Here is a 21,535-nt window from a genome sequence, read left to right on the forward strand (position 1 = left end):
AGTAGATTAATATTGGCCTAAGAGGACAGTTGATGAAGACCAGTACCGGCGGTCGTGAGTGAAGTGCGTTCACTTCAAACTAACACTAACTCCTAATAGTGTGCGGGACTTTGAGAGACTAGGAGGAAATATTCTTGTTACAAATTTTTGTGTGGTGTTGCTTCCCTATTTGTGATTATTCCAAGTTGATATTCAGCTACCCGTGTCTTTATTTATACGAAGCAGCGGCACTTGAACTAAATGTGTCATAATTACGACGGACCAACTGGATTAAAAAAAATAGTGATAGCCGTATCATTAGTCCAGAACCTTAACAGTCTTCCTGGACCGACCCTATTAGGAACGGGTACCAAAAAATACCGGTACACAATACACATCCCTAATCAACATAGACGTTTCTGATACACATTAAACACAAAAGACTGTACCATTTCTCAAGGATCATAACATGTAAAGCCTTTGTGACATACAAAGCTTTTATCAGTGAAAGATGGAAGTAAAACTTTACCTGATGGTGCCTCGAGCCACTGAATGTGTACTGCACAGAATGGGATGGGTACCGGCTCTGCTCACTACTGAAGCTCCCCTGGGTAGGGGGGTAGCTGGAGCTACTGGACATCCTAGCTCAGTGCAAGTGGGCTGCTGCTGCTTCACTGATGATTGATATTTAACATGTTTCAGGATACAAACCACCTGTAAGAAGACAGTGGCAAAAACACAGGTTACAAACACTACATGGATATCCATCCATCCATTTTCTACCGCTTGTCCCGTTCGGGGTCGCGGGGGGTGCTGGAGCCTATCTCAGCTGCATGGATATGTGTTTGATAAATTAATAAGGCAAGTTAATTACAGATGCAAAATAATACAATGAATGTAATGTAATGAATGAATGAATGCTACTGAAAAATCTACGAATCAAACGAGCCTACAATAATGATAGGTTATTATTATCTTCGTGTTTGTTGGTCTCTCTGTTGTGGCTTCTTCTCCTGAAGGTCCCACACTTGACCTATGTATTTAGTCTGCTAAACATTCTGTAATTGCGGACTATAAATCAGAACAGTTTATAAAACAATAAATATACACTTCATTTCAATCTGCCATAAAACATTTATTCAGATAGAAATATCACAAATTACATTATAAAACATCTTCGATAAAGCATGATTGTAATGCAAGAAGATTTTGTATTGTTTTGCGAGTTACACCGAATGTGACGCATGGCCCTATTATTGCGAAGCTGGAAGTGTGTGATTGGAATGAGACGGTGTCTTGACATGTTTTGACAAAAGTCTCCGATAAAAGTAACCCTAGACTTTCTCTCTACTGTTTTTTTCCGTTGAGCTTTTATTCAATCTTACTAAAGAAGTGGGAGTAACAATCTACATGTTATGTTATTTTCTACAAGCTGCACAGTGCGCCAGCAGGTGTTACCTCCAATGTTGTCGTCTCAGGGCGATGGAAGATTAAATAGTCTTATCTTGTTGGGAGAACGACTTGCCGTGGCTTTGGATCTGAGATTTTCATTATGTACCCTTTTCTTTGTGCATTTCTGCTCGCTATTTTCGAGCTTGTGGCTCAACAATAATTGAAAGCCATTACATTTCCCCTTTCTACGGAATAGACCAAGGCTCAAAAAAGAGTCAGGGCCCATGCACATAAATCCAGTGTTAAAACAATGATTGCTGTTAAAGGGACTTAAGTTAGCGCGTTATTATAGCGTTAACTTTGACAGCGCTAATGAAAATTGTAAAATGTTTTTCTATGAGCCATGTTAAAGCATCTGTTACATTCTGTCACTGAATGTCATACATGTCACAATACAGACAACAGAAACTAGGACACTCTAAGCCAGCATCAAACCGTGCATAGTTAAAAAACAAATCATGCATTTTCATACTAAAATGTAATGTTACGGCACTCAGGAAAAGACTTTAAGATCTTATGCTATTTGATATGCATTCGAATGATCAACTTAACCATGTGGACACTGACATCAGACAACTCGTGTACACATTACACGACTGCCAACCATCTGTTGTACACAAAAACTAACAACACATTCACCTAATTGTATTGAATGTAATGTAAAATCTACACCATACATATGAGCTTCATTTCAGTTGTATGTCCACTGATCTTGTGGCAGACTATCTGGAGCTGGCAGTTACACACACAGTCTGCTGATGTGGTGGATAAATAACCATCTCAGACTCTGCAGGACATTACTGCGGTCAGCAAGCAAAGTTGTATGATGATCTCTTCATTTTTCAGGCGCCTGTGTCATGAAGGTCTAGTTTTAGAAATGTACACAAACACTTGTACCAAGCGCTCATGAAGAACCTTCATCAATAACATCATCTTGAAATGTCACGTGTGTGCAAGATAAGGATTATTTTAAGATTACTATCTGATACATCTGGTGGAGTTTTATATCCTATACAGTATTTGCAAGTCTTTAAAAAGAGTTGTTTACCCTGAGTCAATTTGGAAAAACCTTCCCCTGCCAGCTGGACCAAACAGACAACTGTCCATTGAGTGAGTCTACATACAATGTCCAGCTAGCTGTGTACAAACAAAACATGAAATGTGGGCTAATCCTTTACAGATACTATTATATGATTTTTGAAAAGTTTTTCAGTCAATACAAATTGGTGTCCTATCGCATTGTGTAATGCTTTACAAACTGACGCAAAAGCTAGCTTACCTCTTTCCGTAGGTAGCTCATAGCTAATGCCTTAGCAAGCCGTCGCAAGACAATGTATTACTACACTAGAAAAACAGTTCCTCAGTTTCCGCTCTTTCAATATCAATGTTGCTGCAGCTTGGTTGAAATATTGTTGACGGTTTTTGGATACAATTTTAAAGTGATTTAGCGGCAGAATGGATTGCTCTTATTAGCTGCATTGCTAGCCACCAAGAACAAGCCAATTTATTAGAATGCAAAGGGGGAAAAAAACTTGTCTTTTTGTCTCTCATTAGGATTGTGAATGACAGACAAAGTTCCAAAAAAAGTGAAGTTCCTCTTTAATAAACATTACTTTTTTAGACAGTACCAGCAAATATCAATTTGCCTGAAACTAAGAAAAAAAATGTTCCTTATTTTAACTATAAACATTTTTTTACCAACTTGAACCATTTGATACTGAGAAATTAAACTAAATAAACTCAATAAGTAATAATACATTCAAATTGATCAGCAATATTAACTCAGTAAGCACAATATATAAAACACTAACCTACGAAGCAAAAAAATTGTGCTGATTTTTTTTTTTTTTTTTTTTTTAATCAAAGTGAGGAAGTCAGGATTATTGGCTAAAATGAACACATTTTGTAGTGCACATCTCGTTTGAAGCATGATATGGCATGATACTAATAAAGCATGTTCCCCGTGGAGATACGCACTCCCCATGGGATCGCACCGCACTCTTAACTGAACAAACATTACAACTGTAATAATAATTCTTTAACTTTAGGTCTGGTATGATAATATATTTATTTTGTATTTTTTGTATTCATTCATCAGCTCACAGGGGAAACAGTCATATTAATTAATAGAGGCTTTGCAGTCACGTGATTTTATCACGTGACTTTGTGTTATGCCGCCATCTTGCCGGTCAACCGGTCAGCTCGTTCCTACGTGTTCGTACAGATTCAGTTTGATTTCTGCGCTACATTTTCACCGATTTCATCCGAATTATGGCTGATTTGATATCCAATGAAGTTGTGCATTTGGATGAAGAGTCCAAGAAACGTTACAGAGAGAAGTTGAACCTTGTTGGCACAACGGATCCGTACCTTTTACCGAGAAGCATGCTAAAATCACCTGAGCATTTTGCAACAGTCGACCTGCCTGATCTCTCATATCCAGACATTTATAATTACCTCTTCGATTCACCATCTCCGTACACTGGAAAGGACCTTAAGGCATACAAGAGTCTGGATGCCTACAATTATTTTACAGCAGGTTTTGTGCATGATGGGCTGATATGGCAGATTCCAAACAAGAATCGATTTCTTCTCATGACCAAGGTAAGGAAAAAGCACACACAGAAGAGCCTACTGTTATAGTTTGTTAACATACCTGATATGAAGTGTTCATTGCATATCCTTGTGTAAATCGTAGGTTTCCATCGTTCACGACAAATCGTCGCGATCCATTTATCGCGTTTTTTGATGTTTGCCGGGAATCTATAGAAGCTAAGATTTGGTTTATCGCCTCGTCTATTGCTACATCCAACAGCACAGCAGGTTTCCGGCATTTCCAAGCAGTTCAGTGCCGGTCAACGACCGGCACTGAACTGGTGACCGGCAAGATGGCCGCCAAGCTAATGGGCGTGGCTGATGACGTCAGCTGCTAAGCCTCTATAGATGTTTTTTTTTTTACTTTCCTTATTTCCGGTATGTACATTTTTAGGGATTTAACAATAAACGGTAATAATGATAACCGTGGTCAAACTCCCAACAGTTAGTATGACCATGTCAAAATATAGTCAAAAAAACGTGATTGATAATCACACTTTGATAAAATTATGGACTTTAGCTCGCAAGCTAGGTTAACTGTTAACATGATACACCTACTCAGTGGCCTAGTGGTTAGAGGGTCCGCCCCGAGATCGGTAGGTTGTGAGTTCAAACCCCGGCCGAGTCATACCAAAGACTATAAAAAAAAATGGGACCCATTACCTCCCTGCTTGGCACTCAGCATCAAGGGTTGGAATTGGGGGTTAAATCACCAAAAATGATTCCCGGGCGCGGCACTGCTGCTGCCCACTGCTCCCCTCACCTCCCAGGGGGTGATCAAGGGGATGGGTCAAATGCAGAGGACACATTTCACCACACCTAGTGTGTGTGACAATCATTGGTACTTTAACTTTAAACAGAGACATTAGGAAACATCATATCCCAATCTAAACTTATACATATTACCCATATTTTCCAGACTATAGAGCGCACACACTAAATTTTAGGAGAAAAAATATTTCTCATATATTAGCCGCTGATACGTACATTGCGAAATTAGTTATTCAAACAAAAATATTGTGTAAATGTTAATTTAGATACCAAATTGTTTCCAAACGGTGCCTGCAACACGGCAGTACAACAGCTGATCAAACAAAACAAAAGGCTGGCTGTTGAACTTCACTCTCCAAATAGCTAAACAGACTCAATAAATCCACAGTGAAGTCTTGGTGAATTTATTAAATCATTTGTTAAACTGAAACAATACAAAAGAATGCCGTTTTTAAGTTAATAATACTAACACAAACAGCCGTAAATGTGTTAGCATATTAGCTAATGCTAACGACACTAGCGTCATTACATTGGGATAGCATGTACAAATATGCACGAAAACACTACTACAGACGTCATACATGGGACCGTTTGGTAAGTATAAACAGTTTAAGTTATATTGTAAAACTTAAAAATGTTGCTAGTAGTGATTATTGGAGACGCCATACAAGTTATGGACGGCTAGAAATCCGAACAGCAATTTTACTTCTGGTTGAAAGGTAACTGCAGCACCTGTAGTGAGCCATAGCACAAACATAAACACACCTTATCAGAGTGTTTGCTTTTAAACTATTGCATTATGGCCGTCAGCAAAGAAAAATCCGTAAATTAGCCGTACTATTTTATAAGCCGCAGGGTTCAAAACGTAGGAAAAAGGTAGCAGCTTACAGTGTTCACATTGAACAGAAAGGCTCTGTTGTCCTGGAACAAAGTGATTGATCTATACTTGACAGTTTGAGTTCAAACAGACAAAGGTGTCTTCAACGTCGTCATCATCATGGCGCCGATCACGGTTGCCTCGGTGCTATCGTGCGTTCTGTTTTGTTTGTTTTCGTGCGTAAATTGTGTGTCTGGGTGCTCTTACACCCACGAAGAGCTACTGAACATCAGATCCATCATCCCTACGGACTTGTTACCGGTCATCCTAGCGTCAGCTGTGGATTTGGTCCATTCTTTGATGAAAAGAGGGAAACCGCACCGAAGGGGAAAGCGAACGGGCGCCCCTGTCCGTCTCCGTGGACGGGGAGTACGCACGCCTTTACCTGGCATCTTTCTCTACAACGTCCACTCACTTGCCAACAAGATGGACGAGCTAGCGTTGCTGATGAGAAGAAACAAGGACTTTTCCTCATCTTGTGTTTTGTGCTTCACGGAGACGTGGCTGAGCGCAAGTGTCCCGGACAGCGCGGTTCAACTGGATGGCTTTCATCTTCTCTGCGCGGACCGAGACGTGGGGCTCTCCGGCAAAAAAAGAGTCGGAGGAGTCTGCTTCTTCATCAACAGCAACTGGTGTACAGACGTGACGGTGATATCGCAACACTAATCTCCTTCTCTGGAATATATTTTCATTCACTGTAAGCCCTTTTACTCACCGCGTGAGATTGCTTCATTCTTACTGGTGGCTGTCTACATACCGCCCGGCGCGGATGTGCGTGACGCTCAGCGCACGCTTGCAGGCCAGATCTTACATGTGCAACGGTCTTTTCCGGACTCTCTTGTTATCGTGCTTGGTGACTTTAACAAAGGAAATTTGAGCCAGGAATTACCTAAGTATAGGCAGTTTATTAAATGCCCGACCAGAGAGGAGAACACTTTGGATCACTGTTACACCACAATAAGCAAGGCATATCATGCAGTCCCGCGCGCTGCTCTCCGACTATCAGATCACGTGATGGTGCACTTAAAGGCCTACTGAAATGACATTTTTTTATTTAAACGGGGATAGCAGATCCATTCTATGTGTCATACTTGATAATTTCGCGATATTGCCATATTTTTGCTGAAAGGATTTAGTAGAGAACATTGACGATAAAGTACGCAACTTTTGGTCGCTGATAAAAAAAGCCTTGCCTGCACCGGAAGTAGCGTGACGTCGCAGGTTGAAAGGCTCCTCATATTTCCCCATTGTTTACACCAGCAGCGAGAGCGATTCGGACCGAGAAAGCGACGATTACCCCATTAATTTGAGCGAGGATGAAAGATTTGTGGATGAGGAACGTGAGAGTGAAGGACTAGAGTGCAGTGCAGGACGTATCTTTTTTCGCTCTGACCGTAACTTAGGTACAGGGGCTCATTGGATTCCACACTTTCTCCTTTTTCTATTGTGGATCACGGATTTGTATTTTAAACCATCTCGGATACTATATCCTCTTGAAAATGAGAGTCGAGAACGCGAAATGGACATTCACAGTGACTTTTATCTCCACAACAATACATCGGCGAAGCACTTTAGCTACGGAGCTAACGTGATAGCATCGGGCTTAACTGCAGATAGAAACAAAATAAATAAACCCCTGACTGGAAGGATAGACAGAAAATCAACAATATTATTAAACCATGGACCTGTAACTACACGGTTAATGCTCTCCAGCCTGGCGAAGATTAACAATGCTGTTGCTAACGACGCCATTGAAGCTAACTTAGCTACGGGACCTCACGGAGCTATGCTAAAAACATTAGCTATCCACCTACGCCAGCCAGCCCTCATCTGCTCATCAACACCCGTGCTCACCTGTGTTCCAGCGATCGACGGAACGACGAAGGACTTCACCCGATCATCGATACGGTCGGCGGCTAGCGTCGGATAGCGTGTCTGCTGTCCAAGTCAAAGTCCTCCTGGTTGTGTTGCTGCAGCCAGCCGCTAATACACCGATCCCACCTACAGCTTTCTTCTTTGCAGTCTTCATTGTTCATTAAACAAATTGCAAAAGATTCACCAACACAGATGTCCAGAATACGGTGGAATTTTGCGATGAAAACAGAGCTTTTTGTATTGGATACAATGGTGTCCGAATACTTCCGTTTCAACGATTGACGTCACGCGCATACGTCATCATACATAGACGTTTTCAACCGGAAGTTTCGCGGGAAATTTAAAATTGCACTTTATAAGCTAACCCGGCCGTATTGGCATGTGTTGCAATGTTAAGATTTCATCTTTGATATATAAACTATCAGACTGCGTGGTCGGTAGTAGTGGGTTTCAAAGTAGGCCTTTAATCCCTTCATACAGACAGAGACTGAAACTGGCTAAACATGTTATGAGGACCATTAAGTGTTTCACCGCCAAGGCTGTAGAGGAGCTGCGTGCATGTTTGGAGGACGACAGACTAGGAAGCAATTGGAGCGGCCACGGACAATCTGGACGAGTATACGGACACTGTGACCTCATACATTCAGTTCAATTAAGCGCGCATCATTCCAACATGCACCAGGGCTTCTTATAACAACGACAAGCCCTGGTTCACACCCAAGTTCCAACAGCTGCGCAAGAAGAAGGAGGCTGCGTGGAGAAGCGGGGACCGGAGTACCTATAGAGAAGCGAAGTACCACTTCAACAGGGAAGTGGAGAAAGCTAAATCTGTGTACTCTAATCGTCTACAGGAACAGTTCCGCTCCAATGATTCTGCGGCCATTTGGAGAGGGCTAAGGGCCCTTACGAACTATAAGCCCAAAGCCCCCCAGGCCCTGAATGACCGGACTCTCGCTCAGAGCCTCAACATTAAGGCTGAAACGACGCGTCGACGTAGTCGACGTCATCGGTTACGTAAATACGTCGACGCCGTTTTTGTGCGTCGACGCGTCGCATATTTACGTCACACTACCGTCATGGCGAAGCGCAAAGCAGACGATCAAAGCAGACGATGCGAGCGGTGCGAGCGAGGGGGGAAAAGCATGCCAAAAGTGGTCAAAAGTGTGGGAGTATTTCAATAAACGGCCTAATAATGTTGTTGTATGCACACTGTGTCGAGCGGAAATGGCCTATCATAGCAGCACAACGGCTATGAACGAACATTTGAAAAGAAAACCATCAACTAGTCAATCGTCCGCGCGAGCATACGTTGTCATCATTACACAAAAACATGAATGTGTCATTTGTATCTGCTAGGGGTGTAACGGTACGTGTTTTGTATTGAACCGTTTCGGTATGGGGCTTTCGGTTCGGTACGGGGGTGTACCGGTTTCTAAGCTAAAGCTAACTTTAGCTGCTAAAGTCTTAACAAGCTGCTTCGCTCCTCTGCCTCTGTCTCAGCACGCAGCATTGTCCCACCCATACAACCATCTGATTGGTACACACGCAGCATTGTCCCACCCACACAACCATCTGATTGGTACACACGAAGCATTATCAGCCAATCAGCAGTGCGTATTCAGAGCGCATGTAGTCAGCGCTTCAGCGTGGAGCAGATAGGTTTTAGCAGGTGAGCATCAGGCAGCGGACTCTCCCAAATGATAATAAACACCTCCCAGTCAACTACTAGTAACATCACTATGAGCCCGTTGACCTTCTAGAAATATAAACTGCAGCTCAGCTCGCTCGCAGTCCTGGCTTGAGGTGAAGGCTAATTACCTCTCAGTTCCAGCCACATCGACCCCTTCTGAGCGCCTATTTTCAGCTGCTGGGAATATTGTAAACAAGAAAAGAACCAGAGCATGTAGACATGTTAACCTTTCTTCATTACAACTGTTAGTCACTCACTGGAATGAGTAGAATTGGTTATTGTGTACTGTGTTGGACTGGATGTTTATTTTGCACATTTTAAAAGCAATACTTAATGTTTACAGTGCTCCAGAATATTTAGATTGGCACTTTTTTGTATTGGATGTTTATCTTTATTTTTGCACATTTTAGCAAATAAGCAATACTTTCACTTTTGTTGAAATGTTTACACTGTTGTTACAGAATATTTCGTTTTGCACTTTTTTGTATTGGATGTTTATCTTTATTTTTGCACATTTTAAAGCAAAATAAGCAATACTTTTACTTTTGAAATGCTTATACTATTGCAGAATATTAAGATTTGCACTGGATGTTGACTTTTATATTTGCACATTAAAAAGCAAATAAGCTACTTTTAATTTTGTTAAATGTTAAAAGTTTTAAATGTTTACATTGTTACAGAATATTTAGTCATGTTGTTGTCAATGTTGACTGAGTGGCCATACTTCTTTTTTTTTGTAAATAAAAGCCATGCCTTTTGAAAAAACGGGCCTACATTTATTTTTTCCTCTTCATTTTGAATAAAAAAATAATCGGTAAAAGGAAAAATAATCTATAGATTAATCGAAAAAATAATCTATAGATTAACCGATTAATCGAAAAAATAATCTATAGATTAAATCGATAGAAAAATAATCGTTAGCTGCAGCTTTACTCAACATACATTACTGTCGTCATGAACGGCCTTCAGCTCATCAAAGCTCTGCCAACCCCACCATCATCCTCCCCACTAACGCCAGCAATTCATTAAAGGATTTAAAGGACTCCAACGACATCACAGGACTTTAAAGGCCCTTTCCATCCGAGAGGAGGATGTACGCCGGCAGTTCTTGAAGCTGAATACGCAGAAGGCCCCCGGGCCGGATGGTGTCTCCCCCTCCACTCTCAGACACTGCGCGGATCAGCTGGCTCCTGTCTTCACTGACATTTTTAACACCTCTCTGGAGCTATGCCGCGTGCCGTCCTGCTTTAAGACCTCCACCATTGTCCCTGTCCCTGTCAAGAAAGCACGGATCACAGGACTTAATGAATACAGGCCGGTTGCACTGACATCTGTGGTCATGAAGTCCTTTGAGCGCTTGGTCCTGCCCCACCTCAAGGGCATCACTGCCCCCCTCCTGGACCCACTGCAGTTCGCCTACAGAGCCAACAGGTCTGTGGATGATGCAGTGAACCTGGCCCTCCACTTCATCCTGGAGCATCTGGACTCTCCAGGAACCTACGCTAGGATCCTGTTTGTGGACTTAAGCTCTGCCTTCAACACCATCCTCCCTGGACTGCTATGAGACAAGCTCTACCAGCTCAGCGTGCCCGACTCCCTCTGCAGTTGGATCAATGACTTTTCTGACAGACTGAAGACATCACGTGCGGCTGGGGAAGATTGTCTCGGACAGTCGAACCACGAACACTGGTACTCCTCAGGGCTGTGTACTTTCCCCCTGGCTCTTCTCCCTGTATACAAACTGCTGCACCTCCAGTCACCAGTTCGTAAATCTGCTCAAGTTTGCGGATGACACTACCCTCATCGGGCTCATCTCGGATGGCGATGAGACCGCCTACAGGAGAGAGGTGGACCGGCTGGCGTCCTGGTGCAGCCTCAACAACCTGGAGCTGAACGCCCAGAAAACAGTGGAGATGATCATGGACTTCAGGAAAGTCACAACCCCACCATCCCCCCTCACCCTGATTGACTCTCCCACCCCCGTCTCCGTTGTGGACTCCTTCCGTTTCTTGGGCACCACCATCACCCAGGACCTCAAGTGGGAGCCGACCATCAGCTCCCTCATCAAGAAGGCCAAGCAGAGGATGTACTTCCTGCGGCAGCTGGGGAAATTTAAGGTGCCGACCGAGATGCTGGTGCAGTTTTACTCAGCCATCCTCACCTCCTCAATCTTTTACTCAGCCATCCTCACCTCCTCAATCACCGCGTGGTTCCCCGGCGCCACAGTCCAGGATAAGCATCGACTGCAGCGCATCGTACGTGCTGCTGGGAAGGTGGTTGGCTGCAAGCTCCCATCCCTCCAGGACTTGTTCTCCTCCAGGACCAGGAGGCGTGTGGGTCGGATCACAGCTGACTCTTCTCACCCTGGACACACACTATTCTCCCCTCTCCCCTCAGGCAGGAGACTACGCTCTATCCAGACCCACACCTCCCGCCACCTGAACAGTTTTTTCCCCTCGGCCATCAGGCAAATGAACAAGAACTCCTAACAACAGCTCCTTGAATTCCTTCTAAGTCTATCTGATAGCTCAGTCACAGCTCTTTTTATACCAAATATGTGTTATATGTGTTTTATGTCGCACGTTTGCACCAAGAAAAATTCCTACTTTGTGAACCTGTTCTCAAACAATGGCAATAAAAACTATTTTGATTCTGATTCTGAACAGGAAGTGAACCTCTGTGGCGGCACATAAACCGGAAGTAAAGCAAAGTGATCAACCAATTTGAAATTAATTTATCACTGTCTGAAATGCTTACAAATTAAAAATGGAAAAAGATACACATTTAAACACACAAATAAAAATAATATGGCTCTTATGAAGACAAGACAACATTTAATGTTTAATCAGCCAAGAAAGTATATTTTTATGTATTTATTTTAGTTGATTAAAAATATTAACAAAACTTCAGGGATATGAGCACCCTTTGAGAAAAAAAGAGGAAAATTGAGAAGAAAAAAAGAGGAAAATTAGCACCAAGTGCTGCCACGCAAACCCCAAAAGAACATTTTCAAAATAACGACTACATTTTCTGCAATTTGGTGCATTTCTCCACTATATTTTATCTTTAGATTTATTCTCATCTACCAGTTTCTTTTGGCTGTCATTTTGACAACCGCATGTTACATGTAATGTACCACTGAATTGTATTTTTAGCAGATAATTTACTTACATTATTATCATTGATAAAGGAAATGTAAAATGATATAACATGCATGCAAAAAAGTCAGAAAACGTTTCCCATTTGGCAACTCTATCCTGTTGTAATATCTTTCCGGTATTGTGACATCTGTTTACAATCCGTCACATCAAAAATATACCTTCTCGCTGGCTATTAATAAATACTCTAGAACTACAACTGATTTGGAACTAACATATGTCTCTATATGTAGTATAGTTTTACCCATAGAGCTTTGCGCGAGTCCGCCATTGTAGTGAATAAGTTAATTATTTTTCTCTATCATCTTGTTGTGGGGCAGACTGGCTCATACATGCACATGCTGCTGTGCCAGCAACTTGAGGGTTCCTGGTTCGATCCCCGGCTTCCGCCATACTAGTCACGTGCGTTGTGTCCTTGAGCAAGACACTTCACCCTTTTAGTAGATAATTTACTAATATTATAATTGAAAATTGTATGTAAAATTCCATAACATGCATGCAAAGAACTCAGAAAACGTTACCCATTTGGCAACTCTATCCTGTAACCACTAATATACTTACGGAGTTGTGACCTCTGTTTACAATCAATCAGTCACGTCAAAAATATATCTTCTCCCTCGCTACTAAAACATACTATAGAACTACAACTGGTTCAGAACTAACAGTGTTCACATTGTAATCTTCCAAATATAAATAGAAGCAAAGTAGACAGCCGTCAACTTTGAGGCTCAGAGAGCGTACACAGGCGACAACAAGTAAGCTAGCTAGATGATGCTAACTATGCTAGCTAGCAAGCTTGTTCCGATGCACCTGATCGTCCCCACTGTCCTGCAAATCAGTGTGCCGTGCCGACAAGAGGAACAGCAAGTACTTACAGCTGAGGAGAGCGTTGAACAAATTTTGTTCAGAACATCTTTATTTTTCATTTAAAAAAACGCTTAAGTGATAGTTTGACGCAAAAATGTATGTTTAAAAATACGGATTTCTGCAATTTCGCGGACATTTCCCATTCTTGTGCTTCGAAAGTACAGTAGTTGTTACGGAAACAATTTTCAAACATTGCAATGTGCGCTGTCAAATTAATGCACCGCCAAATTGTTCTGCCATTGCATAAAATTACCAAAGTACTGTAACTATTACATGTTATTTTGAATGTGCCATTACATATATACTTACAGCATGTATGGAAGGTGTTGATGGAGAATTTTGGATGTTTTTAAAGGGTTTTATAGGCAGACTAGATCGAATCCCAATCGTTAGCTACCTCTTGGGAGCGTTTATTTACAATTTAGAATGCATAAAAAAGAAAAATAAATTTGTTCTTGCCTCACATTGGGATTGTGAATGATGGGTAAAATTCAAAAAAAGTGTGATTCCTCATTAAAATGCCCCATGTTGCCCTGATGATATTATTATTGTCTTGTATTGTACCATAGTATTATTTCCTATAAACCCATAAGTTAGATAGTTTTAACAATAATATTGTCATTCAAGGTTGGTCTATGTTCTTAAGCATAGGAAGACAACTTTTTAAATCATGTAGTCATGTTAAACTTTACACTCGTCTGGGGAGTGGACTTATGTGTGACAGAATGAGTGCCTGCTAAAACAAGAAACACAAATGTTGACGATGCAGCTATGTCTACACTAAGCCGGATAACCCCTTAAACGAATAATTATTTAGCCTAAGCCCCGTTTCAGCCACACTAAACTATCGTTTAAGGTCCCCCTCCATGGATAATTTTTTTACACGGGTAAGTGCGCCGTGTATTTCATGAATCTCCGGCTCTTAGCTTTGTATGGACTCATTGATCGTTTACAAACTGAGTTCAGAGAAGTGACGCCAGAAAGACTGCGCCCCACACAGGAAGTGACGTCAAAAAGAACGCGCCACAGCCAGCTTCATAATAAAGCGGTTTTGTAACTCGGAGCTAAACACTGGAATTATGAAGGCGAGTCATTCAGACATGCTCGTGTTTCTCCTTCCGTCTGTACAGACGCTTGTGGAAATCACACATGAATACCTTAAGAGAAAGCGATTGCAGCTATTTCGGATACAACACTTCTCAGGCGGCAAGAGAACTTTTGAAGGTCGAGGTCAGCTGTGATTCTACTTACCGAAAATATTTGTCCATTTGTCGAAAGAGACTCAACGAGAATGCGGCCTACCGTGGATGTGATAAAAAGGTAGCGTGTGCTTTGTATTACCTGGCAATCGAGGGAAGACTACAGAAAACGGCAAATGCTTTTGGACTGGCAAAGCAGACTGTATCAGTTATTGTCCGCTATGCTAGACTTTTGACAAGAACAAGAAAGTTTGATCATATTACGCCTATACTGGTTTTACCTGCACTGGCTTCCTGTGCACTTAAGATGTGACTTTAAGGTTTTACTACTTACGTATAAAATACTACACGGTCTAGCTCCAGCCTATCTTGCTGATTGTATTGTACCATATGTCCCGGCAAGAAATCTGCATTCAAAGAACTCCGGCTTATTAGTATTCCCAGAGCCCAAAAAAAGTCTGCGGGCTATGGAGCGTTTTCTATTCGGGCTACAGTACTATGGAATGCCCTCCCGGTAACAGTTAGAGATGCTACTTCAGTAGAAGCATTTAAGTGCCATCTTAAAACTAATTTGTATACTCTAGCCTTTAAATAAACCCCCTTTTTAGACCAGTTGATCTGCCGTTTCTTTTCTTTTCTCCTCTGCCCTCCTCTCCCTGTGGAGGGGGGAGTTACACAGGTCCGGTGGCCATGGATGAAGTGCTGGCTGTACAGAGTCGGAACCCGGGGTGGACCGCTAGCCTGTGCATCGGTTGGGGACATCTCTGCGCTGCTGACCCGTCTCCGCTCGGGATGGTTTCCTGCTGGCCCCACTATGGACTGGACTCTCACTATTATGTTGGATCCACTATTGGCTGGACTTTCGCGGATATGTTGGATCCACTATGGACTGGACTTTCACAATATTATGTCAGACCCCCTCGACATCCATTGCTTTCGGTCTCCCCTAGAGGGGTGGGGAGTTACCCACATATGTGGTCCTCTCCAAGGTTTCTCATAGTCATTCACATTGACGTCCCACTGGGGTGAGTTTTTCCTTGCCCTTATGTGGGCTCTGTACCGAGGATGTCGTTGTGGCTTGTGCAGCCCTTTGAGACACTTGTGATTTAGGGCTATATAAATAAACATTGATTGATTGATTGATTGATTGATTGATGTATGTCACGGACTCAAAGTCTAGGTCCAGAGTATATAAAGTCACCAAAAATGAATGGACAATGACGGTTAAGGCAAAAGAGTGAAGACTGTCGTAACCAGATATCTAGATCCCGAGATTGATTGTTGTAAAATGTTCTTTGTCACATTGTGTACTTTCACGTGTTTAAGATTTTATTAATTTATGACGGCTCAGGTGTGATTCACTACAATAGGGCCCCACAGCACACTGGATTCCAGTTAATTGAAATAACACAACACTGGATATTGTTCAGATAAGTTAAATTTAAGAACTTGCACATAAAGCAACACTGGAGGTGACTATGACGTCCGCATTTTGCACGCATGCATATTAGGTCGCGTTGCCCCGGCGGACGGAGAAGGTCTAAACGGTGGCATTGTTGTGTGTGGACACGGATAAGGTTAGGTGGGATTTACCCTGGATAACCTTATCCAGCTTAGTGTAAATGGGGCCTAATAGCTCTTCTTTGCAACTCCTCTACATTTTGGCCTAAAGCAATACACATTTTTTGTTATTCCTTACATCTTAGTGACTTAGTGGCTGCTTACTTAGACTTAGACAAACTTTATTGATCCAAAAGGGAAATTGTTCCACACAGTAGCTCAGTAACAAAGAATGGAAAGTGTAAGGATGGAAAGAATAATGCAGGTATAAAGTAGACTAAAAAGGTACCGTAGTAGCAACATATAACATATATGTAATATTTACATATTATACATGCAGTATATAATATATACTGATATATTATATTTGTATATAATATAAATAACAAATCCCAATTACCTTGTACAATACTACAGTATACGTAACAGCTGCAGCAAAAAAAGGGCAGCATATAATAAAGAGTAGACCCAGCAGAAAAAATACATTATAAACAAAGAGAGGTAGCTAACATAGAATGTTACGAAATGCAACATACAAATGGACATGCAATCAGCTGTAAGCCTTCCACTTTTGTTTAACCGGAAGTAGTGATGACGGTCAAACAATCCAATCATGTAACAAAAGTTCACAATTAGCATTTAAGAAGTCAATTCGTGTAGTGTTGTGGTAAAAAAAAATCACTGAAGTTATCGCTTCACAGAGATGTTTTGGTCAGTATTTCCAATTGCATGGATACAATTCCAAGGCAGAGAGGCAGTCATCTCACATTTGTGCTGCAAATGTGTGTGTCGTTCTTGTAAAATAATACATATCATTTATATGTGTTGTCGCCAATTTGGGGGGATGGCCCTGCTCCAACCTACGCATTGCTAGGAAAGTTAAACACGCACTTCAATACAACCGTGAACAGTAACACGGTAATACAGAACCTGCCACTACACAACGCTGCTGTAGGACAACATTTTAGATGTTGTTGTTGTCGGTAGCAAGTCTGTATTTCACCTTTGAATTCGCAACCGCGTCGCCATCTTGCAAAGCAGATTCTCAGGGTACATTAGATCACTTGTACAGCATAGCACAACGCGTGTATTTTGTTGGATTAGCACTCACCTCATATTTAGAGATACTACGGAATAGAGATGGTTATCTCTAAGCAGAAATGTAAGCAATTGTTTGGTGGAAATCCGCGGGTAACAGGCTGTGGACGACTGGGTAGACTAAAGGCTGCGCCGCATTTGTCAGTCCATGTCCTTAAAGGTAAACTGTCCTCCTTTAGTTAAATCCACAATTTTGGTATAACTTAACATACACGCACCAATAAATCGTTTTTAATAAAGTATTGTGATACATTATTTAATAAAACATTTTTTTTGTAAGAAACTGAATAATATCTATTAGTGGATATATATGTACCTGCAAGGACAGTTATGTGTGCTCGGTAAATCTTCCCCCTCAAACACGGTATTGTTTTTTAAATTGTATTTGTCCTAACATCAATATAGAAGTATAATATGATGTATATTTTTACTTCATTACACATTTATTTTCCTAACTATTAAAATCGTAGATCCCTAAGAATCATCCTCATTTTTCTTACAATGTTTACATCGCTGTATTATCTCGCAACATTTGGTCGACAAATTTCTTAATAGCAATAATATTTGACAAAAAGGTTCTGCATAAATTGAACTGTTCCAGAAGTAGTTTACGCATAACTGCGTTTGTTTTACATGCGGAACTATTTCTATGGTTACTTGTCTTCACACGGCTTCCTTATGAGTACGGTGAAAAATAATGAGCGAGTGGCTGATTCTCGCTGCCATTGTCGCATATGTGGTTTGCTTGAAATGTATTTATTATCGATATCGGCGATCTTTAAAAGAGCCGTTCGCACATGTTATGAATGTTCTACAGTCCGGGGAAAGAAGCGGAGGTGACATTAAAGCTCTAATTGTAACTGCACACCCAGATGACGAATGCATGTTTTTTGGACCAACGATCATACGACTTGTCGAGTTTAAAGTCAACGTCCACTTGATGTGTTTATCTCAAGGTAAAGTATGAATGTATGTCTATTTTATGGAACAACCGATTATTAAGTGAATATTGTTGTATGCTGGTGTTTGAGTTTGTGCTCGTTAACAATAGTTCGCTTGAGTTTAAACTAATACAACCACCGCGTTTAGAATCAGAGCCTTGTTTGTTTATTGGGAATTACAATTGTCATCGTTCATATTAAAAATGTGTTGTACGTTGAACTGTTCAGTTTCGTTGTTTAAAGGTTGATTAGTGCTCTTTTTAAAGTGTCTAACCAGTTGTCGTCACAAATACGTCTGATTGTCTAATTGTGTTAATCGAGTAGATTAATTAATGTATTCTTTTGTATTCTATTCAGACAAATTCGAGGTATAAATTATAATAGATGTAGTTTGACATATTTTGACTGTCATATGCTGTCTTCCTTAGGCTGTCAAGGTAAAATATAAATGTTTTTTTAAAAAACCTGTCTGAATAGAATAAACTCAACAAATAATTACATAGTTTAGACCCCTGACAGGGAAAAAGTGGAAGTGGAAACAAGTTAATACACCACTAAGTAGCTTTATTTCCTAAACAGTAAATGCCATATTTTTGTGAAACGTATTAATGTTGATTAATTTGTTGATTGACTTACTTTATACCCATTGTGGTGCTGTAAACTCTATAGGCTAAATATATATTTTTAAAAGTCATGGTCAAATACTTCAGAACATTACTAACAACAACATTGACAGTACAGTAGTACCTCAAAACACTTTTATCTCAAATCATCATCTCCCATTGAAATAATTGTAATTTAATCTATATATACCCATTTTATGTTATTCCGCTTATTCGAGGTCGCATCACGGGTGCCAAAGCCTAACAAGAGAAGCCCAGACTTCCCTCTCTCCAGCCACTTCATCCAGCTCTTCCCGGGGGATGCCAAGGTGTACCCAGGCCAGCTGGGAAACATAGTCCCTCCAACATGTCTTGGGTCTTTTCCGTGGCTTCTACTGGTTGGAAGTGCGCTAAACACCTTCCAAGGGAGGCGTTTGGGGGCATTCTCTTTGTCTAGCTCTTCTCGATGTGGAGGAGCAATGGCTTTACTTTGAGCGCCTCCTGAATGACAGAGCTTCTCACCCTATCTCTAAGTGAGAGCTCCGCCACTTGACAGGCAAAACTCATTTCGGCCGTTTGTACTCGTAAACTCGTACATAGGTGAGGATAGAGATGTAGATCGAGTGGTAAATTGAGAGCTTAATATATATTTATATATATATATACATATACTGTATATATATATATATACATATATATATATATATTAATTTTTTTTCCCCACACATACATATTACGCTCTACCACGGTTTCTAGCACTATTTTTTTGGATAATCTAATTAAGACATATATATATATATATATATATATATATATATATATATATATATATATATATATATATATATATATATATATATATATATATAATATGTGTATACGTGTATATTTATATATAACTATATATATACAGTATATATAAATATATATATAATATGTGTATATATATATCAGTGGCGTGCGGTGAGGTTCATGTCAGGTGAGGCACTGAGTTCATCACAATCAGATTTACAAACTTATGAACCCTAAAGAGTATCTTATTCACCATTTGATTGGCAGCAGTTAACGGGTTATGTTTAAAAGCTCATACCAGAATTCTTCCCTGCTTGGCACTCAGCATCAAGGGTTGGAATTGGGGGTTAAATCACCAAAAATTATTCAGAGGTGCGGCGCCGCTGCTGCCCACTGCTCCCCACTGCTCCCCTCACCTCCCAGGGGGTGAACAAGGGGATGGGTCAAATGCAGAGGACAAATTTCAGTACACTTAGTGTGTGTGTGACAATCATTGGTACTTTAACTTAACTTTAACTTTACACATACAAACTGTAGCACACAAAAAAGCACTTTTAATAAAAAAATGTTATTATGGTCTTCCCTTTACTTATAAATGAAGTCCATGCGCCGCTGTTGTGCTGGATTAATGCACCCCCGCCGTAGAATGCACCCTCTGACGGGAGTTTTATATCAACTAAAGCCCACACTTAAACTTTCCACGTGCAAGATTGAATTTATTTAAAAAAGTGTAACCGAGGGTTTATAAATGTTGCCTATACTGTATGAAACTACAAAATAACAAACACGGAGGCTCCAGTTTACACGAGGACCACTTTATTTACCTTCTTTCAAAAACCTCCGCTCCACACCAAAGTGTCATCACTTCCGCTCTTAGCCCCTTCAAAATAAGAGCTCAAGGCATATACTGTATAACAGCGTATAACAGGAACTTAACATCACAAAGAGGAAAGCCCATAAAAATAGGTTACAAAAGTTATTTAATAAGAAGCCAACTCCTCCAACACGAACATTATTGTTTTTGTACTTTTTGGCTTCTTATGAAATAACTTTTTTAAATAGATTCAATCTTGCACGTGGAAAGTTTAAGTGTGGGCTTTAGTTGATATAACACTCCCGCCAGGGGGTGCATTCTACGGCAGGGGTGCATTCTCTACCACCAGGAAGCGGGATTACTACGAGCCTCAGCCAATGCATCTTTTGCAGCCGTTTTATGATCGCTCAGCACAAGAAATACTTACACACATACAGTTGTTGACAAAATACCCTGTACATTATATACCTCAGCTAACTAAACTATGGAAATGTATAATATAGTTCATATAGCAATACGGTGTCACTGCACAGCAGGCCAGCAGTTAGCCGAGTCCGCAATCCATGTTGAGGCACAACGCAGTGACGTGCCTCAACTGGCTGCTGATCACCGCACCATCTCTTCTCAGTATTTGAACGGCAAATGTGAAAATTCAGCGATTTTGAATAAAAATAATCTAAAACTGGTGAAGTTAAATGGAAAATAACTTTATAGTATAATCACTGGATACATATAACAATTTAATTTATTTTTTTTCTTTTTACATTTTTTTTCTTTCCATGATGGCACCGGCCTCCAGTGACTGCACGTCACTTATATATATACACTACCGTTCAAAAGTTTGGGGTCACATTGAAATTTCCTTATTTTTTAAGGAAAAGCACTGTACTTTTCAATGAAGATAACTTTAAACTAGTCTTAACTTTAAAGAAATACACTCTATACCAGGGGTGTCAAACATACGGCCCGCGGGCCGGAACCGGCCCCCAAGGAGGTTTGATCAGGCCCGCAGGATAATTTGAAAGTGGAAAAAATGCATAAAAGACATGGAATTAATATTTTAAATTCGCTGCAATTCATGGATTATCCGCTAAGGGGCGCACTCTTTCCATCAGAGTAGAAGACAAGCCGCATCACTGAGACAGACTGAAAACAGCAGACGGTATCAATGCGCCATCTGCTGCTTGTTACGACGTTGTTAATACCTTGGTCTCTACCTCTCCGCTACACCCTCATTAGCCAAAATGTCGTTATCCAAACGGAGA

At 40.8% G+C, this 21,535-nt stretch overlaps 2 protein-coding genes across 6 annotated transcripts in view; one reads left to right on the forward strand and one right to left on the reverse strand.

Annotated features, from left to right (window-relative positions):
• Positions 1-17,252, reverse strand: part of ncor1 (nuclear receptor corepressor 1) — a 168,967-nt gene extending 151,715 nt beyond the window's left edge. For all 5 annotated transcript variants that reach the window (XM_062048206.1, XM_062048205.1, XM_062048204.1 and 2 more), the window contains exons 1-2: positions 17,135-17,252; positions 509-693 (exon numbers count right to left, since the gene is read on the reverse strand). In XM_062048206.1, the coding sequence (XP_061904190.1) occupies positions 509-619 (111 nt within the window). In that variant the 5' untranslated portion in view covers positions 620-693; positions 17,135-17,252. The remainder of the gene's footprint in view (positions 1-508; positions 694-17,134) is intronic.
• Positions 17,253-17,793: 541 nt separating this feature from the next.
• The window catches only part of pigl (phosphatidylinositol glycan anchor biosynthesis, class L), a 39,899-nt gene continuing 36,157 nt past the window's right edge, over positions 17,794-21,535 (forward strand). The window contains exon 1 of the mRNA XM_062048217.1: positions 17,794-18,077. Within this exon, the coding sequence (XP_061904201.1) occupies positions 17,819-18,077 (259 nt within the window). The 5' untranslated portion in view covers positions 17,794-17,818. The remainder of the gene's footprint in view (positions 18,078-21,535) is intronic.

This window comes from Entelurus aequoreus, linkage group LG05 (assembly GCF_033978785.1).
Source record: "Entelurus aequoreus isolate RoL-2023_Sb linkage group LG05, RoL_Eaeq_v1.1, whole genome shotgun sequence".
NCBI lineage: Eukaryota > Metazoa > Chordata > Actinopteri > Syngnathiformes > Syngnathidae > Entelurus > Entelurus aequoreus.